This window comes from Xenopus tropicalis, chromosome 8 (assembly GCF_000004195.4).
Source record: "Xenopus tropicalis strain Nigerian chromosome 8, UCB_Xtro_10.0, whole genome shotgun sequence".
Lineage (NCBI taxonomy): Eukaryota > Metazoa > Chordata > Amphibia > Anura > Pipidae > Xenopus > Xenopus tropicalis.
The window spans coordinates 59,545,258-59,567,701 of NC_030684.2; the positions used below are offsets into that span (position 1 = coordinate 59,545,258).

A 22,444-nucleotide genomic window follows, 5' to 3' on the forward strand; every position below is an offset into this window, starting at 1 on the left:
AAGCTTTATCAGAAAGGTGTAAATACAGCCATAAGCACTTACATTAATGCTGCACTGAGTCCTCTATCAAAAGAAACACAGGATTTCTTGACTCTTTTTTTGTAAACATGATGTTCCAGTGTCTGACTTGCTCTCTCAGAAACATCCTTAATTCCCTGCCAGTTCTCTCTTCCCTGTCCTGCTCTCCCCTCCCACGAGAATGCTAAGAACTACAGGTATAGGACCCGTTATCCAGAATGCTCGGGACCAAGGGTATTCCAGATAAGGGGTCTTTCCGTTATTTGAATCTTCATACCTTTAGGGGCACATTTACAAACGCACGAACGCTCAAGCGTTCATGCGAACGCTCCGAGCGTATTTTTGCTGATTTTTTCGTGCGTCCGCACGACTTTTTCGTACGGCGCACTACTTTTTCGTATGCCGCACGACTTTTTCGGACGTTTGCACGAAAAAATCGGAAAGGTTTTACCGCTGTTTACAATTGTTTGGTACGAAAAATTTCGTGACTTTTGGATCGCCAATACGATATTATCGTGACTAATACGATTTTTTCGTAAGCATTTTCGTGATATTTGTGATCTTACGAAATTTTCGTTTCCAATACGATATTTTCCCATTCGTGATTCGGATTCGTGGATTAGTAAATGTGCCCCTAAGTCTACTAAAAAAATCAATAAAGCATTAATTAAACCCAATAGGATTGTTTTGCACCCAATAAGGGGTAATTATATCTAAGTTGGGATCAATTACAAGGTACTGTTTTATTATTACTACAGAGAAAGGAAATCAGTTTTAAAATTCTGAATTATTTGATTAACATGGAGTCTATGGGAGATGGGCTTTCCGTAATTCAGAGCTTTCTGGATAATGGGTTTCTGGATAAGGGATCCCATACCTGTACCTTCCCCCTCCCTTAGGAATGTGACTGCAGGCAGGAAGCTACTTAAAATGGCAGCTGCTATCTTAAGCAAACGGAGAAAGCTTCTAAAGCTGTTTACTTAGATATGGTAATGGTTTCTGCAAAATAATATTGTTCTAGGTGGCACTAATGTGGCAAATCTATTGGCAGTAAAATGACTTCCCGTCTCCTTTAAGAGCTTATTTTGTGAGCAGCCTTTAGCTCCACTGAGTAAAATGAGGAGGGGAACTAAAGGGCAGATTTATCAAAAATCGAGTTGGTGTCTCTCAATTAGAGAAATATTTTGATGAAAATACGCTGCACGAGTATTTTCTGAAACCTTGACTATTCAGAATTTATTAAAGAAGAAAAAACACAAAAATTCAGTATAAATAAAGTAAAAACCGGGGAAGTTGTATAGAATATTCTCTAACAACTTTTTTTTTATTTTACTTGTTTACTGGAACAACATTTTTTAAAAATGCTATTATAAATCGAACTGCTCCTTACAGACCAGGCCAATCGATAAAAAGCAACACAGCCTAGGCTCACTGAAAATAAATAGAAAAATTTGATTATTGTATGACATTTTTATTTATTAAAAAATCTAAATAAAAAAACACAACAGAAAAAAGCATTAAAAAGCACAGCAGTACAGCGTGACTGAAGTTTATCAGAGCACAGGTCACATGGCTGTGGCACCCTGGGAAATGAAGAATATGGCTAGTCCCATGTGAAATTTCAAAATTAAATATAAAATAAACCTCTTTGCATTTTTGAAAAATGGATTTCAATGCAGGATTCTGCTGGAGAAGCTCTAAAAACTGATGCATTTTGAAAAAAACAAGTTTGCCCATGACAGTATTGTTTTAATGAATATCAAAAAAAGTGTTTTCTTTGAAATTCACGATTCACGAGCTGAAACTCTTATTTGTTGTAGCTGTTTTTACTTTGGTGCCCATCACTGTTCAGTAAGTCCTACTAAACTGTTTAAGAGTCATTGGTGCCTATTGTCAGTGATTTAGCAATGCCTTGAACAGTAACACAAATAAGACATCCAATGTGTTCTTGCCAAAAAATAACCACAAATGCAATGGCACTCAGAGCTGCAATAGGGACAAGCCCTTTAATTCAAACTTTATTGCGGTAGTGCAACGTTTCGGGGCAAAGTGACCCCTTTCTCAAGCATACAGATCAGTGAAGCTACCGTGATTTTATATACAAACTCATTAGCATAATCACCATAATTAATTGGATAATTAACTAACTGCTGCATCATATAAAGTGCAGTGTGTTTAAATTTACAACATTTGCAATAAACTCAGTAAATTTTTTAGTAGTAGTAGACTCAATAAATCATACATACAACAAAGTGCAATGTGTCATTATAAAAAAAAATATATAAAATGCATATTATTTACTAATATCAAAAGTGTATAAATAAATCCATTTTACAGTCCAGTCTCTTAGCTGAGTGAAATAATGTGTCAAGAAGAGAAGCCCATAGGATACTAAAACACAAAACATAGAACAATACTGTTACATTAAAAAGTAACTGGTTAAGTTACAGTTAAAATTTAGTTACAAAGTATATAGTTCAAATAACAAATTCTCTTACCCTAATATGAAGTGGAAAGAGTATATCTACCCCTGATGTAAATTCAAGGAAGTTATTTATCTGTAATAAAAACATGTATATAAATTAACACTTAATACATGGAAAAAACAGGACATGTTAAACTCATCATTTAACCCTTTTGGATGGCGGGATTGTAAAAGCCATATCCAATAACATTCCCTTTGGGACAATACCTTCTTTTTTTCTTGTCCTTGTTTAGTAATTATTTTTTCTAAAATCTGCCATCTGACTTGTGCCACCTGATGTCCACACGTAAAAAAGTGTTTGGCAAGTTCTTGCCAAAAAATACCAGCCTTCCTGGTACAGCCTATTGCTTCATAAATGTTTGATCATTTGAAAAGTATCTGAGCACCTTGCAAGAAATTTGTAATTACCCCATTCTCTACATAGCTTTCAGATATCAGTTCTCACTTTCTGACACTCATATGTGCTCCTGATTTATTTATTTATTTTTTTGCACATTCATTTCACTTGCACATCTGTCCTTCTCTGTGCCCATGGAATAATGGGGACCCCTACAGATGCTACTCCCCATGTTCCCCTGATAGCTGTGATGTAGTAGTCTAAAACAGCCTAGCACAAATCAAATGCTTGGCTTTTATATGAAAAAGATTTCAAAGTTCTGCTTGCAGTCTTTTTTAACTAAGTAAACAGTCTCTGGCTACATGTGACACAGTTGTGATTTAGCCTGGCAGACACCAATGTCACATCTCAATTTCAGGTAATGCTCATAACCGGATTTTCTGTACTACCTACAAGAAATAACTTTTATTTCTAAATAATCGCTGGCCACCCCCTTGGCATGTACATCCATCAGTGCCAGTACTGATAGGATACCTGAGCCATACCAGCTAAACTAGAGGAAGAGTCACCTGTCAGACCCGAAGCCACTCCTTCGCTGTGTTGGATTGTAAGTTATGTGACAACAACATCTCTCACTTGCAAGCAGGCATATGGCTTACATACCCCACACTTTTTTGTATGAGCCACAGGAAAGTAGGGAGGATTCAATATTGTGCTGTAAGTATCAAGGCAAAGACTTTCATAGAAATGTAGCTTTTTGTATGTGTGGCAGAGATGTTCTTTTGCCAGTATGTTACTTGAGTGACTCATTCTAGTGTAGTTTAAATGTTTATTTATCATGTACATGTACATATACCAGGGGTCCCCAACCTTTTGAACCTGTGAGCAACATTTAAATATAAAAAAAAGTTGGGGAGCAACCCAAGCATAAAAAAAGTTCCTGGGGGTGACTAAAAAAGGCTGTAATTGTTTATTTTGTAGCTCTTTTGTGGATTGGCAGACTACAGGAGGCCCTACTTGCGCACAATTCACAGCAGGAGGTAGGACAGACACAGCAGTACCAAGTGCAACTATGTGTAAGTGCAAGAAGTGAATTTGGACACAAGTACTGTTAATAAATGATTCTGATTTGCACAACCACTGCACTTTCTTCCTTACCATTTCCTGCAAGGACTTGATTTTAGTGACCATGCCCTTTCCCTCCTTCTCATTTAGCTGTCTTCACACTGGCCATAGTTCCCTTGCTGCCCCTGTGGTTACACAGCAGTTTAATTATATTAACTATAGTAATCTTTCTGAAGCAAACACACAACTTTAACCAGTGCAGGGAAACAGAACATTATATTTTAATTACTTTAAGAGATTTTTATTTTTTGTTGTTACTATTCCTTTAATTGTGGATCCTGTAAGCAGAAGTTCAGAATATAAAGGCAATATATTAACATCACTGAATGCAGGAATTTCAAACTGACATTTTACTGCCATGAAAAAGCTCCATGTGTGTGAGTGAATCTCGTTTCAAATCACATGCATGTGAAGCCAAGTACTGGAATAAAGTATTTATTTACTTGCTAATACCTTTTTATATTATTCTCTAATATGTTTAGAAGTAGGTTCTACTATATAACTCATGCCTTGCTTATAGCAGTAGTTTTTAAAAAGTAAGCAACCACAGAATTTACTTTGGGTGTCACCATCACAGGAATTAGCTGCTGCTTTCATCATTAACCCGAATCTAAATGTGTGAAAACATGCTCTTCCAAGTTTGTTTACAGTAAAAGAAAGCCAAGAGTTGATGTTGTTGGAAAGGGGAACTATGGCCAGTGTGGAGACAGCTAAATGAGAAGAAGGGATTTCAAAAAGGGGCAGGGTCACTAAAAATCAAGTCCTTACAGGAAATTGCTAAAGTGCAGTGCATTTTATCTTATCCAACTGCAATTTTTCAACTGCCTGATTGAATAAATGACCGATCGACACGGTACAAAAATGATTGGGAAGATAATTAGGAACCCACACACAGTCTGAGAATTGTACAAAACTATGTTTCATACCATTATATTGGTGTGTGTATGGCAATAACACCATTCCTAACATGCAAAAAAAAACTCACTTGTAAATGTACATACTTTAATATTTGCCAGGTAGCAGGCCTGTGCTACATTATTACCTTGTCTAAACTCTTGTGGGGCTACTGTGGCTGGGTCATTTTATAAACTGTACATGTCTGCCTTTCATTCCAACACCAAATTCGGGTGCTTTTTTGAATATGTATCCTCTGTTGCAATACACAGCAATATGTTGGTCTGCCTCTGGTGTGCAAAGGCAAGAATATAATTGATAATTGAAAATGGACACATCGCAGACAGAAAAGATGCAGGGTATACTGTTTTTTAGCCATTGGCTGATATAAAATATGTGGAAAAGCTACAATGACCAGGACCAAGAGGTCCAAATCTATAATGGAGGAAGAAATTCTCATATCAGAAGAAGCCTATGGCATGCTAAAAGTTAAAGCCAACCCTTTTGTATATAAGTATTTGTAGCTGTTATTTTCCAGCTGAGATACGTTTGACTAAAAAGAAGTTTTCTGAAATCTAGTAATGGATAGTTCTGTTCAGCTCCTATTTGCTTAGCCCTTGAGCTAGTGTACAGTACATTGGCAGCACAGTAAAATAGAAATTGTGCCAAAAAATATTTGAATTCATACAAGGAAAGTGATAATGTCTAGTAACAACCTGTTGCAATATTCTAGAACAGAGTGTTATTTTTCTTTACCAATCACACTGCAGGCTTATTCTCTGACTGATGTGTGGCTCTCCTGTTAATGTAGGGCAGGGCTGTCCCACTGGAGTCCCGAGGAGTGGATGTGGTCCTCCAAAGGAATTTTATGGCCTCCAGTCTGTTCTAGGGCTTCAAAGACTTGAATGTATGACATCATTATTTTAAAGGGGAATGACACCCAAACACAGCTTGAGCCTTTTGAAAAGTAAACATAATTTTATGCTACTTTGCAATATACAACAATTGAAAAATTTGCAGCCTTTCATGATTTTTAATGTAATAATATGGTTTGAAACAGTTACCTAAGCCTGGCCCCTGATCTTCTGCAGATCTGGCTGACTACTTTGAGAATCAAAAAAAAAAAATACAGTAATCGACTGTCCTCAGCCTGTCTTCAGCCTGCATCCTCCAAATCCCACAATTCCCTGCACATGTGATGTCAATAAGAAAAGGAACATCAAAGTGCAATGCATTGTGGGGTGGGTTATCTAGTTTCTGCATGCTGTCTGTAAGCTGCGGAGAAGTTGTTACAATTTGTAACATCAGTGTTTTAGTCCCTCAACCCGTCAGGGGTTTAAATGAAGCAGGAAGAGAAAAACTGTTTTGCAGCTGGATTTTAGCATATAAAAATGGTATTTATTCATACTTTGCGTATAGGTGATAGGTATCTTGGGGGTTTCTGTGTTGTATGGGGCTCTTTAACAAATTTAGATTTGGATGCCAGAGCTCCCCTTTAATATATTCTAGCCCTCAAACATACTTTACGAGAAATAATGGGCCCACTACATGTAATAAGTTGTACAGCACTGTTGTAGTTGGTTCACTGAGATAAAAGAGTGAGTATAATTTCCTAATGGCATGTACACCTGACCATTCTTACATACAGTGCCGCTTATTGTCTGGCAACTGCTCACAACCATTATGTTTATAACTATGACAAGTATGCTGCTGCATGTACCTACACATCACGTGCAGGGCCGGATTTAAGTTCTCTGCGCCCCGAGGCCGCCCCCCCCCCGCCCCCCCCCCCCCCGAGTGCACATGCGCAAACGCGCGGCGCCCTCTCCCCCCGAGTGCGCATGCACGATCAACACGCATGCGCAATCGCACATTTAAACTCCCATACAGAGCAGTGGGGAGAGGTCCCGACTGCTCCGTATGGGAGCCAAATTTAAAAATTCTGTTGCGGCGGAGCGGTATGCCGCCCCTAAACTTGTGCCGCCCTAGGCCCGGGCCTTTGTGGCCTTTCCACAAATCCGGGCCTGATCACGTGTAAATAGATTCATTATGTGTTTTTGCTGCAGAGAGTGGTAGAGATACCATCTAACATATGTATCCTTTTATATATTAAACATGAGAGGATGTGCATGCATACTCATGTGCAACAGCTGTCTATGGAGAGTCCTGAGCAGTATTAAATGTGTTGTTCAAGCAGGGTCAATGCAGATGTGTACACAGATCGACATAGTTGCATGAACATTCATCATTTATTCATTGGGAAGAGGTCAAATGTGAATACAGTGATGGGGCACTTCTAGACAGTGGCACAGTGCGGAGGGGACTGCTAGTCTCCTCAGTATATGGGTGCTTATGAAAGATGATAATGGAAGAGAGGATGGGAGTGTCATTCAACTTTTTATCTGAATGCATGAAGAGTCAGTCTGGCAGCGAGTGCTTGCGGGTCTCTCACCCTCTGTCTGAGCACTATGCACCAGGGTGCCCACAAAAAGCCCTCTATATAGTCACATGATAGTGCTATAAACTTTGCACATTAGGGTTAATTTACAACAACCCCATGCAGAAATGAGCACACACAGAAATCTGAGAAGAGGAGTAACGTAGCATTGGAGGGCACAAGCCAGCCCTGTCTCAACCATCTGTTATAGAGTAAGTACAGGACCACATTGCAGCCTTCGTCAGTTGCCACTCCCTAACTTGTTTGTCTGATGGGCAATTTAGGGGACAGGTTTAACCAGTGGAATTTTAACTCTACGGTACTGTAGAGTGAAAGTACTGAATTCCTGTATAATTCAGCACTATATCAAACTGAATAAACTTTACTTATATTTTTACTGTTAGTCACAGTCGTAAAAACAAAGTCATAGTCGTAAAAACAAAAGCAAGTCACCTCCCTACTCTAAATTCCCAGATAGAACTAATTAGTACTCCTGGCAATTAAACAAGTATATACAGCAAGTGGTAGTCAGACTAACTTCCGAAAGGTCTTGACTTTTACAAAATGAATCCTTCACTAATGAATCCTGATATGTAATTGGAATGAACATTGATCAGACCACTTTAGGGCTCAAGAAACACACTAAAATGATAAACTGAACTTTTTTTCTCAGCATTCTTTCTCTCTCCTTTTCCTATCTTCCTTCTCCTTCCTTCCACTCTGTTCTTCTTGCATTATAGATTTCCAGGGGCCAGGGTAGAATTAAAAAAAGTTGCTTCAGTGTGTATAGTCTTCTGTATTATACATTATGGGAAATGTGTTGTTGGTAGTGTACGGGATTTAAATAAACATTTTAGAAAAATAAAATTTGGGTGCATTTAGGGGGCATGAGAGGGACACCTACATGCCTCCTCCCTCCTACCACTCATGAATACAGCGCTGCTCTATACAGGTTGCACTGTATTCATAGGGACAGCGACAGGTCTCATTCATTTAGAAGAAAGGTTGTGTCTAAAGTGAAAAAAATGTCTGCTTGTTACTATTTTTCACCCTTGCACACTGCCTTCTCAGTCATAAGTAGAGGTGGCCATACACAGGCCAATTGTAGCTGCCGATATTGGTCCCTTGGAACATGTATGGCCACCTTAAGTCCTACTGACTGCTTGGGGAGCAGAAAAATTGCTGCTCTGAGGCAGCAGGGTTAATTGAATATATGATCTCTACCTCAATACACAAGAAAAGTGTGACACATACTTGCCAAGGTAGCACACATAAGTTGTTTTTTTTTCTAACTGACAAATAAAATATACGATTGCAGCATGGGCACTATCTTTGCTAGTTTGATTTATGTTTAGGTGCTGCTGTAAATTTCACACTTTATTTTCCTATTCTCTTTGAAAGCCCTGTGATGCCTTCTGTAAGGGTCATATATAATTAAATATTTCTCTCCCTAGCAGCTTATATTTTACTTCTCAATTTCTTTAGAGAAAACATTTTGTGGGGTCTGTGTTATATAAAACAGTAACACAATTTTTGGACAAACCAGCATGCAGAGGGTTATTTAATGACAAGCTATAATTTGCTGTAAGGAGTGAACCAGTAAACGGGCTCCAGTAAACCCCCTGTGTGTTTCATAACCTAATATTAGCAGTATTTTCTGCAAAAGCAGGAAGCAGTACACAGATACAGCCCACCTGCTCGCTCCTCTCTCAGCAGCAGCTTACTGAAGCTCAGGCATCTGGCTCTACAGCAGGTAAGAACATTTTTGAGCCTTCATCATCAAGGAAAACTTTGATAGATATACTTTACAATGCTATATTACTGATAACAATCTGCTAACCAGCTAAACTATGCTATGATTTTGCCTACTTTATTTCCATACTCTTTGCAAATAATAAAAAATGGGGTTTTGTAACCGTTTAACCACAACAGTTGGTATTTTGCTGTATATATATTTCCTGATTTATGAGTCATGCAAACAATTGCTTTGTTTGTGTCTTGCAAGCTGGGCCCTTGTTACTAGTTGAAACACACCATAGATTCTCGCCAACAAAATAATTTAGCACCCAGTATAGTTTTCAAATCTGGAAAAGATAACATTTACATTCTAGTGTGTACATTTTGTAAAACAGTACAAAAAGACTGAAAATGATTTTCTGCAAGGTGCAGAAAGAGAGTATCTCGGAAAGGGGATTGCAGGTGTAACCATCTATTCTTTGGAGACATCCGTACCATAATTACCCACACTTGCCTCCTCAGACACTTTTATAACAACATGCACTTTAAGATGTATATTAACCCCTTGGTTGCCAGTGGAATCACTGCTTGCATGTTCACATAGTTAATCACAGCAGAACAATACGTCTTTTCTTTCACAGGACAACAAACATATTTATAGCTGAACTTAGCAAAATGATGTGTAAGTGCTGTCAGACTAGATGGCAAGCCCTGGATTCAGGATGTTACACAAGTTTCGTTTGAATTATTATTATTTTAAGTTATTTTCCTTTCTCCATTAAAATAGCTGATCAGTGTAGTGTATTTTTTCACTGTTATTGAAATTAACTTTAATGTTCTGGTGTATGCTGAGTAATTCATCTGTGCAAATGAGTGCCACGTCAGTTAGTGTCAAATTGTTTTAATCACAGCAGTAATAATGTACAAGAACTATGACTAATGGCATACATGGCAAACAATGGAGATTGTGTGCATTAACATGAATAGAATCTGCCCACTGTGCAATTGAGTGGATTCCAGGTAGGACAAGACAAAGTGTATATTTTCAGGCCAAAATCCACCCTATGTGCCCAATGACAGGCAGGAAAACATTTCATGTGCCATTAGACTTTAGTTACCTAATATTCAATAAAATTAGATCAGTTAATAAAATTAGATCAGTTACATCTAATTTTGCAATTAGTCTTCATGTTCTGTTGAATTACTGCTACCTTGCAGTGCTGGGGTCCTGGGTTCAATTCCAGCTAGTAGGTACCATAGAAACTAAAAACTGACAGTGAAGTTTCAGTTGTATTGTTATTCTTATTTTCTATTGCCTGTGTTTAGGCCCACCCTACTTATTTTCCATTCTGACTTTCAAAACCATTACCTAAATGCTAGGACATAGCAATCTACTAAAGAAACCAAATTCCAAGCTTCCAGAACAATAAAACATGAAGACCAGTTGCACATTGTCTTAAAACCATACTATAAGATAATTTTAAGGTAAAATGGCTTTAAACCCCTTTCCCTGTCATTGAAGTAGGATCTAGATCAGTGGAAAGAAAGTTAAGAGTGCCAGTGATGTAAATTTGATCAGTTAATAAATAGGAGAAGATTTAAAAACTGTTGTTGAGTGTAGACATAGAAGTTTGGGTGAGAAAGATGAGGTTCCTGCACCCAATGTGTCCCAGGGGCTATGGCTTTCTAGGTACATACCAGCATACAACACCCAAGGAAAGGTTCTCCTAATAATACTTATTATCCTGGCCATGTATTATAAATGCTGAATTTCATTACAGTATATAGGTGGCAGTTATTCAGATGTAGTTGACCAAAAGGAGACCTGTTTTCCACCGTCTTCACTAAATATAGTTATTTGTGCTTTCTTCTTACAATTTAACAAAATCATACTTGTTTTCAAGGCTTGGTAGCTATGCTATTCACAGCTGTTTTGCTTTTGATGAGATTTTCTTAATCCATGTGGAATACTGCTGGCTCTGTATAAAGTGAATAGGTCCCCAGAGATCAATTGAAGAAGCTGAACAGGTGGGGTTTACCAAGAGCTACCTAGCACTAACGTACTCTGAAAAAGTCTGTTCCAATATGCTCCTTTGCCATGATTGCATCTGCAGGTTATGCTCATGGATGTGAGGTATTGAAATCCTGGGATTTACCCTCCCACTAAGTCAAAAAGGACTTGGTCCCATCAGACCAGATGCACCTGACGTGATTTAATTTGACTAGTTTATCTTTATCAGTTTAATTTGGATAAATACACACTTTATAATTCTAGTGCAGCATACCTTGCTTAGTTCTGAGAATAAAAAAAGGCATCTTGATCCTAGGAACGGTAAGCAGCTGGCTGCATGTTTAATGTTATAATGTTTAATACAACTGTATAGTAATACATAATTAAGCACAACAGGTGCCAACAGACATCTCCTTTAACTTTTATTAAGTATATAAAAAAATTATAGCGTAAAGTAGGACTTTTCTGAAACTGTTTTCTGGATTATTATTTTTCTGTAAATGTGTGTTTTTGCTCATATTGGGAATGAAGTCCAGTAATTATTTGGTAATATTAATAGGGAATGTTTCTTTTTATGTAAAATGAAAAGAGAATTCATTTAGGATTATTTGTAAATGTGATTGATATTAAAAGAAGTAATTGTATCTTTCTATTCACTGCACATAGAATCGACATAGCAAAAGTCAGCTGATTACAGACATGTAAAGAAGCATGCATGCCACTGTGGGATTTGCAGGCTTGGTAGGAGTCAGAATTAGAAATGCAGAAAGGGTTTAACAAATACTGCTCTCAAATGCAATTACATTTACAAATAACTAAAAGCAGTGAAATGTTCCAGATAATGTGCACTGGAAAGTTGCTTACAATTACATTTACTTTCAGTTTTTGTGCAGTTTTTAAATCTGGAAAATCAAAATGCTTACAGGATTTGGAAAATTCAACAGTGCATAGTACTTTGGGGTCCACAGTAGCCTAAAATACTTCCCCACTACCTAAGGAATGCTTTAGATAACTGGTTTGCTGTGTTAGATCTTCCCCAATACCATTTGCACAAGTACAATCTTCTAACACCAACAGCAAATTCTCTTTTTAGGGCCTCTCACCCCTCCTAAACCATTGTGTGTTGTAACAAATGCAATCCATGTGTCAAAGGGAGCAAGTGGGGCCACATAGTTTTAAAAAAAAAAAAAAAAGCAGGTTTTCTGAACGAACACTTCTGGTATTTCCTACTCAGAGCATTTGTTGTACTTTCACGTAGTACATGTGAGTGCATAGATGCAATCTTATTAATTTGTTTTCCATTAAAGTTTAAGGTTGAATTACACCATGTACCCTTACACTTTTACACTTTAACTACAAATCTCAGTATTAGTATTTACGAGCTATTACCTTGATAAAAATCATCAACGTTTAGAATACTATTCTGTGTATGTGGTTCTCTCTATTAATCAATATACTTTAATGTTCTTGGAAGAAGTGAATGGATTTCCACTAATGAGCATACATAGCATTTTCTATACAGTTGAATTCATGTAATGACAGTGATCATTTAAAAGCACCATTTGCTTAAAAGTTATGCACTTTGTTCTTTTGTGTTATAAGCTGTTTCATTTGGGTTTTGCATATATATTCTCTAGTGATCAGTTAAATCTAATTGGAAAGTATCAGGTGCAGGCTGACTACAAACAGGGGATCTTTTTTCTTAAAGGATAATGCAAGTCAAAATTTAAAAAGCATACTTCCCAATAGTCCTCCTATTGTTTAGTAAAAACGCCACACTTTTGGCTCACCTAATCAAATATTTACTCAGTCACACTTAGTTCACATTTTCTAGAACAGGCAGCCATCTCTAAAAAGGTATTCTCCCTTCCTTTCCCTCCTTGCTTCATACTGCACATGTGTTTCATTCCCTCCCCCCCTCCCCTCTGCCAGATCCGCTTCTTATTGGCTGGTGGGCATGTGTAGCTCAGAACAGGAGACAGGATCAAGTTACGCACATGCTCAGAGAATAGGAAGGCTGCCGCTGGCACCTACAGAAAGGGAAGAGAGATTTCAGTGATGTCACTGTAGTCTTCACACTGCTGTAGGCTGCCAGCACCATATCTCAGAGAAGCAAGCAGGGATCTGGGAATTTAGATATGCAGTAAGTACTTGAAAAGACTGCCTTTAGACTTACTTTTAATGTATATTAAGCTTTCATTGTCCTTTAACTCTTTTGTAACTTTGAGTAATATAAAGAGCCACTGAAAATGCTATTGATAATGTAACTACATTTTGAAATGAAAAAATAGAAAGCAAAGCTATTTTAAAGGGATTCTATCATGATTTTTATGGTTTAGTTTTTATTTCTAAATGACACAGTTTACATTGCATATAATTCACTTCACCACTTAAAATTCTATTCTTGGACCTACAAATGTATTTTTTTAGTTGTAATATTAGTGTGTAGGCAGCCATCTCAGTGCATTGTGTCTGAACCTGAGCTTTATAAAAGAGCCAGCACTACATATTGGAACTGCTTTCAATGTAAGTGGAAGAGTTATGACTTGAATGAGCCAGACTTGGATTTTTACTATTGAGTGCAATGGGATATCTACGGCTAGGAGGGGCACGGGAGTATTTTAAGCAATGCAGGAGTTAGGGAGCTGTTATGTTGCTACCTTCCAATTTTATTGATAGGTTCCTGGGGAAAAAAGGGAGGGGGGTGATATCAGCGCAGCAGTAAAGTGTGACTGAAGTTTGGCAGAGCACAAGTCACATGGATGAGGGCCCCTGGGAAACTAAGAATGTTTAGCCCCATGCCAGATATCAAAATTAAATATAAAAAAAATCTATTTGCTATTTTTAAGTGCAGAATTCTGCTAGATCAGCCATCACATTCCTTTAATGTTTCTGGAATATTTTGAATTGTATTGGAGGTAAATGCTTTTATTATGTTTTGTCTCATTCATTTATTCTTTTTTCTTTAACAGAGTGGCTGGACAAAATGGCAGTCATTACAGTGCATGATATCTCTGAAGCTGTGGAATTATGCAACACACATCGGCTCTTTCTTAAACCAAACTCAAAGTTAATAATCACAGTGATCCTTCCAGATGAAAGAGACCCCTCCAGGCCAATACAGAACAGGGAGATTTTAGAACAGTTAAAGAATTTGGTGGATCCAGAACATTTTAGTTCTCTGAAGGTTTTAAGAAATACAAAAGAGTTTATTCTCTTTGAAGGTGAAGCTGATACAAAAATATTAGCTCAAGTACTCTTAGAAAAGCTCAATGGTAAAATGCTACAAATAAGCAGCATTCAGGATCTACTCAGCATTGATGTCATGGAGGTGTCCTTGGACTTACCATCTGAAGAAGAGTTACAGATCTTTATGTTAAAACCTGAGGGAGATTCAGAAAATGATTCAGAAAATCATATGATTACTCCTGCAATTTGTTTGGAGGGGTTACCTTGTAAATGGTTTTCAGCAGGCAGTGTGAGTACCGAGAAGCCAAGTGAAGATGTTCTCAGAAGTGCATTTGAGAAATATGGAAAACTTTCAAATTTAGATATACCTATGCTTGATCCCTATAGAGAAGAAGTTGTTGGAAACTGTAACCTATCTTTGGGAGGTCTTCAAAGCTTTAAGGCCTTTCTTCAATATGAAGATATATCAAGCAGTATGAATGCAATTCATGCACTCCGTGGAATGAAACTCATGTATTCAAGTGAAGACGGCAAGTGTTTCGCTTGCGATATCAAGGTAAAATTTTACATAGAGCAAGAGACAGTAGAAAACATTTCACTAAAATGCATTAGATAATATCCCTTTCTTTTGTATTTAGGTTAGCATAGATACGATACATTTTAGTGAAGAGGCAATAAGTAAGAGGAATGCTGAAAGACTTCATCTACAGGCACTGGAACAGCAGAGAAAACAAGAAAAGGAGGAGGAAGCTAAACGGTAAAACATTTTCTGATAATTATTTTTTGTAATGAGATTATACTCTTTGTAACATTATAGGCGAAGTCACCGCCCAGTGGGAAATCTCCTCTCCCGCAGGCGATGATGACCCGACAATCCCTGCCTCTTCACTTTCCTTTCAGTCGTTACATGTAAAACACATTACAAGCGACAATCCCAGGTAATCTCTCAAATATGCCCCTTTCTGCATTTTCAGGCAGTTACCAAGGATCACTGAGTGTAATGTGTTTTACACACGGGCGGTAAAGTACCCATGTGTTAGGGCCCTTAAAGGAAATGTAACACTAATAACTGCCCTATCCTGCAAACCACTTAGTATATTAAATGCTTTAATAGAAAATACCTCCTAAAACTTGGCTTCCTGTCAATTGAAGTACGGCGATACGGCAAAGGAAGGAGCTGCGTCCAATATGCAACGATCGATTGATCAAGCCTAGCCTGACTCCTTCCTATACAGAAAGAAGGCTAGGCTCGATCAATCGATCGTCACATATTGGATGCAGCTCCTTCCTTCGCCTTATCGCTGTAGTTCAATTGACAGGAAGCCAAGTTTTAGCAGGTATTTTCTATTAAAGCATTTAAAATACTAAGTGGTTTGCAGGATAGCGCAGTTATTGGTGCAGGGTAGAATAGCTTTTATACTTAAAAAATTTTATAGTGTTACTTTTCCTTTAAGTAGGAGCAGACCTTCTGATAAGGGAACAAGTTGTTAAGGTTATTTTGAAGTCACTGATCCAGCTACATAAGCGGTGAGAGATATTATATTGTGTTTATCTGCAGGGCCCAAGGGCCTGTGCCTAAAGTGGCAGGTTTTGGGAGGTGGCCCCTGGGTGCCTATATATTAGTTCATACCCCCAGCCTCCGACACAGATTTCTGTAGGAAATCCAGAGACGGAGCTGGGGGTGGGAGGTAGGAGGTTGGGTTGCGTGGCTGAAATGATGTCTCGCACACGCTGTGTGTGCTGTCACTTCCGTGACACAGGGGGTGTATTTAGGTCCAGTGCCTAGGGTGGCACTGGACCTAAATACAGGACTGTTCATCTGGTAATGAAATACATATATATATATAAAAAAGGGGAACCAGCCGAAACGTTAGTCTGCCTAAATAAATTTTCTTTATTTTTACACTAAGACCTGTGAGTGCGGCATTCCTTCCTTTTTTGTATATACTTTCCTATATACTGCACCCAGGCAACATTGACTCTTACATGACGTGAGTGCCGGCTTTTCTTTACATATATATATATATATATATATATATATACAGAAAGAACTGGATCCACACTCACAGGACTTATGAAGAACAAACTGTATTTATTGCAGGAAGATCTGTGAGTGTGGATCCTGTTCTTGCTGTATCATTGGTATCTTTGGACCTGCTCCCAAGCTCCTGTGAGTGCTGGCAACTTCATGGGTGTATATATATATTTTAAAATATATAAAATGTACATATATATTTTACATACCCTCATTTTAAGTTTTACCTTATTTTACACTGTTTTTGTGGTCCCGCCAATACATAATGCATTTTCCTGATTTTACGTAATTTTTTTCTGGTCCCCTGAAACATTTAAAATGGGTATTCTACTGTATATTGTTAAATCAAAAATACTTATTTAATATTTTGTCTCGATATAGAAAGAGAAAGGCCAAAGAAAAAAAATTAAGAGCAAGGAAACGGAGAGCGAAATTGAAAAGGAAACTTCAGAAACAAAAAGAGCAAGAAGAAAATGAAGAAAAAAAAGATATATGTTTTGAAGAAGTGGAAAACACAGAAGAATGGCAGGAGAGGAAACTGCTTCTCGCTCAGAGACGATTTGAATCAATCAATCTCCTTTCACTGCTCTTGGAACAAATTAACGTAAGTGATGGCAAAATGTATCAATATTTACATCTGTTTTTTTCCAGATTCTTGAAAGTTGGCAGCGTTTATGTTATGCTTTCTTCATATTTTGGTGAAAGCATAAGCATATGAGTATAAGATTAAAGATAGCTAACATCCTCATACAGAATCATATGTATTGGTGACCCACTGGTATATGTATTGGTGATGCCCCAGATGCCCCCCCCCCACTCCCCCCAGGGGTCCTCATTCCTGAGCACGCATACGTTATACTTATCTTTCACATCAGGGGATGGAGATCAGCTGGGTAGCGCCGGTATTGATTGGGTCTTGATTGGTGGGGCCCACGAGCGCCGTGGTCCACTAGGTTTTTTCCCCGCTTCCCGCTGGCCAAGTCTGACTCTAAACATACTGTGACACCACTAAATGTTTTACATTATTTATACTAATAACAATTATTTTTTTAGATTTGATTATTAACATGAGATTATTTCTTTTTAAGAATTTAGTAGAAGTGAACAAACTTAAAGAAGAACGTATGGAATGTGATTTTTCAGAAGATTCCTGTGACAGTACAATATCTACATATTCCCAAATGAGCAATTCCCTGTCCATAGTAAGTTTAAAGCAAAAAGAGATCAGACAGCATGAGCATGAGAATGAAGATGGCTTTGGGCATATGTCCCCACAACGAAAACCTTATTTTACATTTGAAAGAGAATATACACATCAGGTTAACGAAAAAAAGTTTACATCGGCATGTACAACTAACTTGAATTTTAAATTTCAACCTGCTACATTTAAAGAGGAAAAAGATGAAGCCGACTCAATTAAATCTAACTATTCTGAGCATGAAACTTTGAAAAGATTGCTGACTAGGGACACTTCTAGCATTGAATACTGCAGAAAGATGAAAATTTATGAAACAGAGGAATTCATTCATTATTTGCTGAATTATTATAACTACCCAGAATATGCAAGGTTGTTTCTGGAAACTAAGGATACTGCAAGCAAAGCTTGGTGTTCAAGAGCAGTTTATTATAATGGTGATACTGTTCAGATTGAAGTCAGAAACAGTCAGAACTGCCATTTTACTGAGATGAAAACTGAACAGGAGCCTTGTCACAATATGGACAATAATGAACATGAAAGTAAATTACCAAAAGATATCCTGAAATCAGAGGTTTTGTCTGAGACTGAGGGTCCAAAAGAGTGTTCTAAGGACACTGATAATAATTTAGGTAAAAATGAGCCCACAACACCTTTAGGGACAGCAATGTCTCACTTTGCTAAAGACAATGAGGAACCATGTGCAAAAGAATGGAATCATGAAGATTCTACACATAGTTCAGAATCTAGTGATGAGCTAAAAGATGTCCTAGAGCAAATAAGCAGCACTTCTGAATACTTCAGTGAAGAGATAAGTGAGTCAGCAGCAAAAGTGAATAATATAAGAAAGATTTCCAAAAAGCAGAGGAATATTGCTTGCTTGAAAAAAGCTAAATCTTGCTGTCATTGTGAGCAAAATAGGATTTGCCACCATGAAGATATATTGGGGCATCTGTTGCATTCCTACTCTGTATGCAGGCATATCAAGAAGCACACAAAATGCCATCCAACACAAGCATGCCACAAAGCCAAAGTTCATCTACATTATGATAGTCAAACAAGTGATACTGATACAGATAAACCAGTGTGTGTAGTAAAGAAGAGAAAGAAGGTGAAAAGAAGTCCTAGTAGCAGCACTGTGGCAGAGAGAAACCAATCGAAAGAAAAGTGCTTTAACTCTCACAGACTGGCTGGTGTGAGTGATTCACTTCAGAAAAATAGCTACATATGGCAAGACAGGCATGATGAAATACCCAGTAATTTATGCTGTTTTGGAGAACATCACAAAAAAGTAAAGAAAGTATCTAACCCGCAACAATGCTACATTCCAGAATACAAGACAGAGTGTTTAAATCAAGAAGAACCCTTGTGGGATTCTGATGAATCCCCCAACTGGTCTAGCTCAAGCCCTGACCATTCATCTGTATCAACCTTGAAATCAGACGTTTGTTCCAAAGGATCATACAATGACTCTTTAGAATGGGAGCATCATTTCTATTGCGGGGAAGAACTCAGTAAAGGTCCAAAGTACAACATTTAATATAAAAATCACATAATAATTAACCAATGTTCTTTTAAACGGAATATGTTATGTGTCTTTTACAATACATATGTACTGTAAGTGTAGCAATTTAGGATTAAGCTACTTTGCCACAAATATAATTGTTGCCAAACTTCATCAGAAGAAATATCTTCAGTACCTTGTATATTAATGGCTCTTTATTGCTAACCTCTTAATCAAGCAAATAACATCAATCCTAATCATGAGCTGAATATGGCCCACACTGCTTATATAATTGTGCAAATGTACAGAAAGTAAATATTTAAATGCCCTTGTGTTGTAGAGACTCTTTAAATACATGTGTTTTTGTTTCCCATACATTTTTCACTACAAGAGTTTATTGACTATATGGGTGACATCTCTCATTAAAAAAAATACATTGTGGTTATTACTGAAGTTAAATTGGGTTAAGATATCTTTCATCTCAACAAAAGCCTTTTTATTATAAAAGGCTCCAGAGACTATAACTGAGGTCTTTCATTGTAATTAAAAAAGACATACAAAAGAAAATTATATATTAAGTATGTTATGTGGAGTGTCAGTGCACAATTTCTATCATAAGAATATACATTATTGTCACTTGGTTTTTAAGGTGCTAAAAAGATGTCTTCAAGGTGTGCATTAAAAACAGTTGCATCCAACCTTGACACCAGGATGGAAAGCTTGACATACATATTTATTAAAATGATGTCTATTGCATAACTACAGGTATGTGGGTGAAAGACTTTATAGCGGTTTGGTTACCTGTAAAATGTCCAGTGCCCCAGAGGGTTGCAAGGTTCAACTTTCTATACAGTCAAGATTATGACTGGCGGGAGACTATTCCAATGTTTATTTCCTTAGAACTAGTGCCAGGAGAATGGTGAACTGTTTTGTTCACATTCACATTATTGTGGTGTATTGTTTTACTAATATATATAATATTCAATAAAATAAATATTTCCATTACATTGCTTTTTTTTTTTTACTACCAATGTAGAATTAAAAATAGAATAAACTTAAAAAGAAACAATTTAAGCTAGATTTAAAAGTTTTTTGCTTAATATCAACTATAGCCATCCTATGTCTCTTCAGCTATTGCGCCAGTCTTCTAATATGATTGGACCTAGTACTTTATGCTACAGGAAGCCACAATGTCAGGCAGGCCAAATGTGGGTCAAAAGAAATATGCTAACTTAGCCCCTCAAGACAAAGTCAGAAGCTTATTGGCTTGCACATGGACACCTTCTGATGGCCTGCTGACAAATATCTGGTCAGAAATCTGTTGGGCAGGTTTTAAAATCCTTTTGACAAGGATGCCATCTGCATTTTGAAGTAGTACTCTCCTGATGGTTCCTGACCCAGATGAAGATCCAATCATTAGCCTCACTGGATCAGACCAATTTTACACTATACACAAGTGTCCAAATAAGGCAAATATCCACTCATTTGATGACCTCTGTGTATGGCCAGCTTTACATTGTGACACTTGTTTTTCTGTTTAAATGTGTCATTCTGTGGTCTCCTGTAAACAATTACTTCTACAAATACAAACGTACAGTTAATTGATCAACCTTGGTTATATTCTCTGCTTCTTTGTTTTAGGTATGCCTTTTATGCAGTAAAATTAGCCAGTACTGGCCAAAATAATTTACCTTAAATATAAACTTGACTTGTGTGATTAGGAAAAGTACATCATGTTACAGAATAGCCCATTTTCCTTAAGCATACTATGCCATAGTTAACAGTAATTAAAAGGATGTTACAGAGCATATTAATCTGGACATATTAATGAAAGTAATCATTCATACAGGTAATGATATACATATACAGTATCTGGCAGTGGTAAGTTTACAGCGACTCTACTTGCACGACCCAGACCAAATGTGTTCTTTACTGGACCTGGGTCTGAGCATAAGGACATCTTTTATGACTATGCCATGGGTTTGCCAGCGTCTCTCATTGTGGCAAGTTTTTACATGGAGGAAGTGGAGAGCCTTGAACATGTTTAATGAAACAGTCATTGGTTCAAAAATGGCCAATGTAGAGCACACACAGTGGACAGCAATTTCAGGTTCACAGGGGAAAGTGTACAAGACTATAAACTGTTCTTTTTGGACTGTAATATATACGTCAAGAAGGGTTGCAACATAAATAGTGAAGTATACAGGAAACCCAGTCATGCTTATTAGAACTTGCTTTTTGACTCGTACCACCTTCTCGAAAATAAACCAGGGATTTTAAGAACTGTTTCAAAGTAGAATAAGATGGCACTTCTCAACCTCACTGCAACACTCTGAATTGTTATAGCAGGTACAAAGATAGACACTTTTGTCAGTTTAGGGTGGTGTGAGGAAGGAGGCCGATGAAGGGGGCCTGGGTTTGGGGAGGGTTTCATTCTCCTTTAAGCCTGCCATATACTTTAAAATCCTCTTTTTTGATAAGGTCACCAAATAAGCAAATAGGATCATACTAATGATCAGAACATACTGCTACCTACAACCCAGCCTGCCCGATATCTGGCCGAAAAATCAAATTGGGTGAAGTCAGCATTGCAGTCCTTGCCCAACAGGACAAGGAATTTTACACCTACCAAACAGATATCTGATTGATTTTCACTTATATTGAACCACTGGCAATCTTTGTGTCTTCCCTAGTTTAGAGGAGAAGGAAAGGTAAAAACTTAGTAAGCTTTATCAGAAAGGTCTATGTAAATACAGCCACAACCACTCACTGTTCTGTCAAAAGATTTGTTGTGTCTGTTTTCCTGTGCCAGAAATACGCAGCTCTCTCCTGCTCCTCTCCCCCCCCCCCCCGTTTGAATGTGGATCTGAGCCAATCAGCGGGAAGCTGACTCATAGGGGCACATTTACTAATCCACGAACGTCGGAAAAGCGTCCAAATGCGTTTTTTTCGCGATGATCGGTATTTTGCGACTTTTTCGCAAATTGTCGCGAATTTTTAGGGCACTCAATGCAAAAAAGTCGTGACAATTCGCGAAAGTCGGAAATGGCTATGAAAAAGTTCATTCGGATTCGTGGATTAGCAAATCAGCCCCATAGTCTAACCGAGTATGTACACTGGTCTGGGTTTTGGGGCAAAAGCGAGGCATTATGGGAACTTTCTTTACACAGCTCAGCATTTTTTTCTTCCTGTTTGGCTTCTGATCATCTGAACGGGAGTAATATGGGGAGACATAAGGGCACTATTGAGAGAACTGAAGGTATGCCTGTAGCTTGAGATTAACTCTTTATTAGCCTTTCCTTCTCCTTTAATATTTGATAAACTGCACTTCAGAAAATTCCACACCATTTCTAGAAAGCATGATCATTTTATAATAAATCACCAGCAGTTATTCTGGTAGGTCTTTTGGTGTCAGTATATAAATATGTATTATCTAAAGTTCCACTGAGAAGAATAGATTGGACTGGAATTTCTTTA

The 22,444-nt window shown here is 37.6% G+C and overlaps 1 protein-coding gene across 1 annotated transcript; it reads left to right on the top strand.

Annotated features, from left to right (window-relative positions):
* The first annotated feature begins 13,932 nt into the window (after positions 1–13,932).
* Positions 13,933–20,397, top strand: LOC116406937 (A-kinase anchor protein 17B). Its single transcript, XM_031892103.1, has 4 exons — positions 13,933–14,789; positions 14,872–14,990; positions 16,650–16,872; positions 17,357–20,397. Exons 1-4 carry the CDS (start codon positions 14,031–14,033, stop codon positions 19,001–19,003), a joined length of 2,748 nt encoding a protein of 915 aa, XP_031747963.1. The 5' UTR covers positions 13,933–14,030; the 3' UTR covers positions 19,004–20,397.
* The last annotated feature ends 2,047 nt before the right edge of the window (positions 20,398–22,444 follow it).

Excerpts from the sequence above, each read along its gene's own strand:
- LOC116406937 (XM_031892103.1), top strand. The coding sequence starts at position 14,031 with ATGGCAGTCATTACAGTGCATGATATCTCTGAAGCTGTGGAATTATGC. Across the intron at positions 14,790-14,871 it reads GTTTCGCTTGCGATATCAAG|GTTAGCATAGATACGATACA; the intron begins GTAAAATTTTAC and ends TTTTGTATTTAG. Across the intron at positions 14,991-16,649 it reads AAGGAGGAGGAAGCTAAACG|AAAGAGAAAGGCCAAAGAAA; the intron begins GTAAAACATTTT and ends GTCTCGATATAG.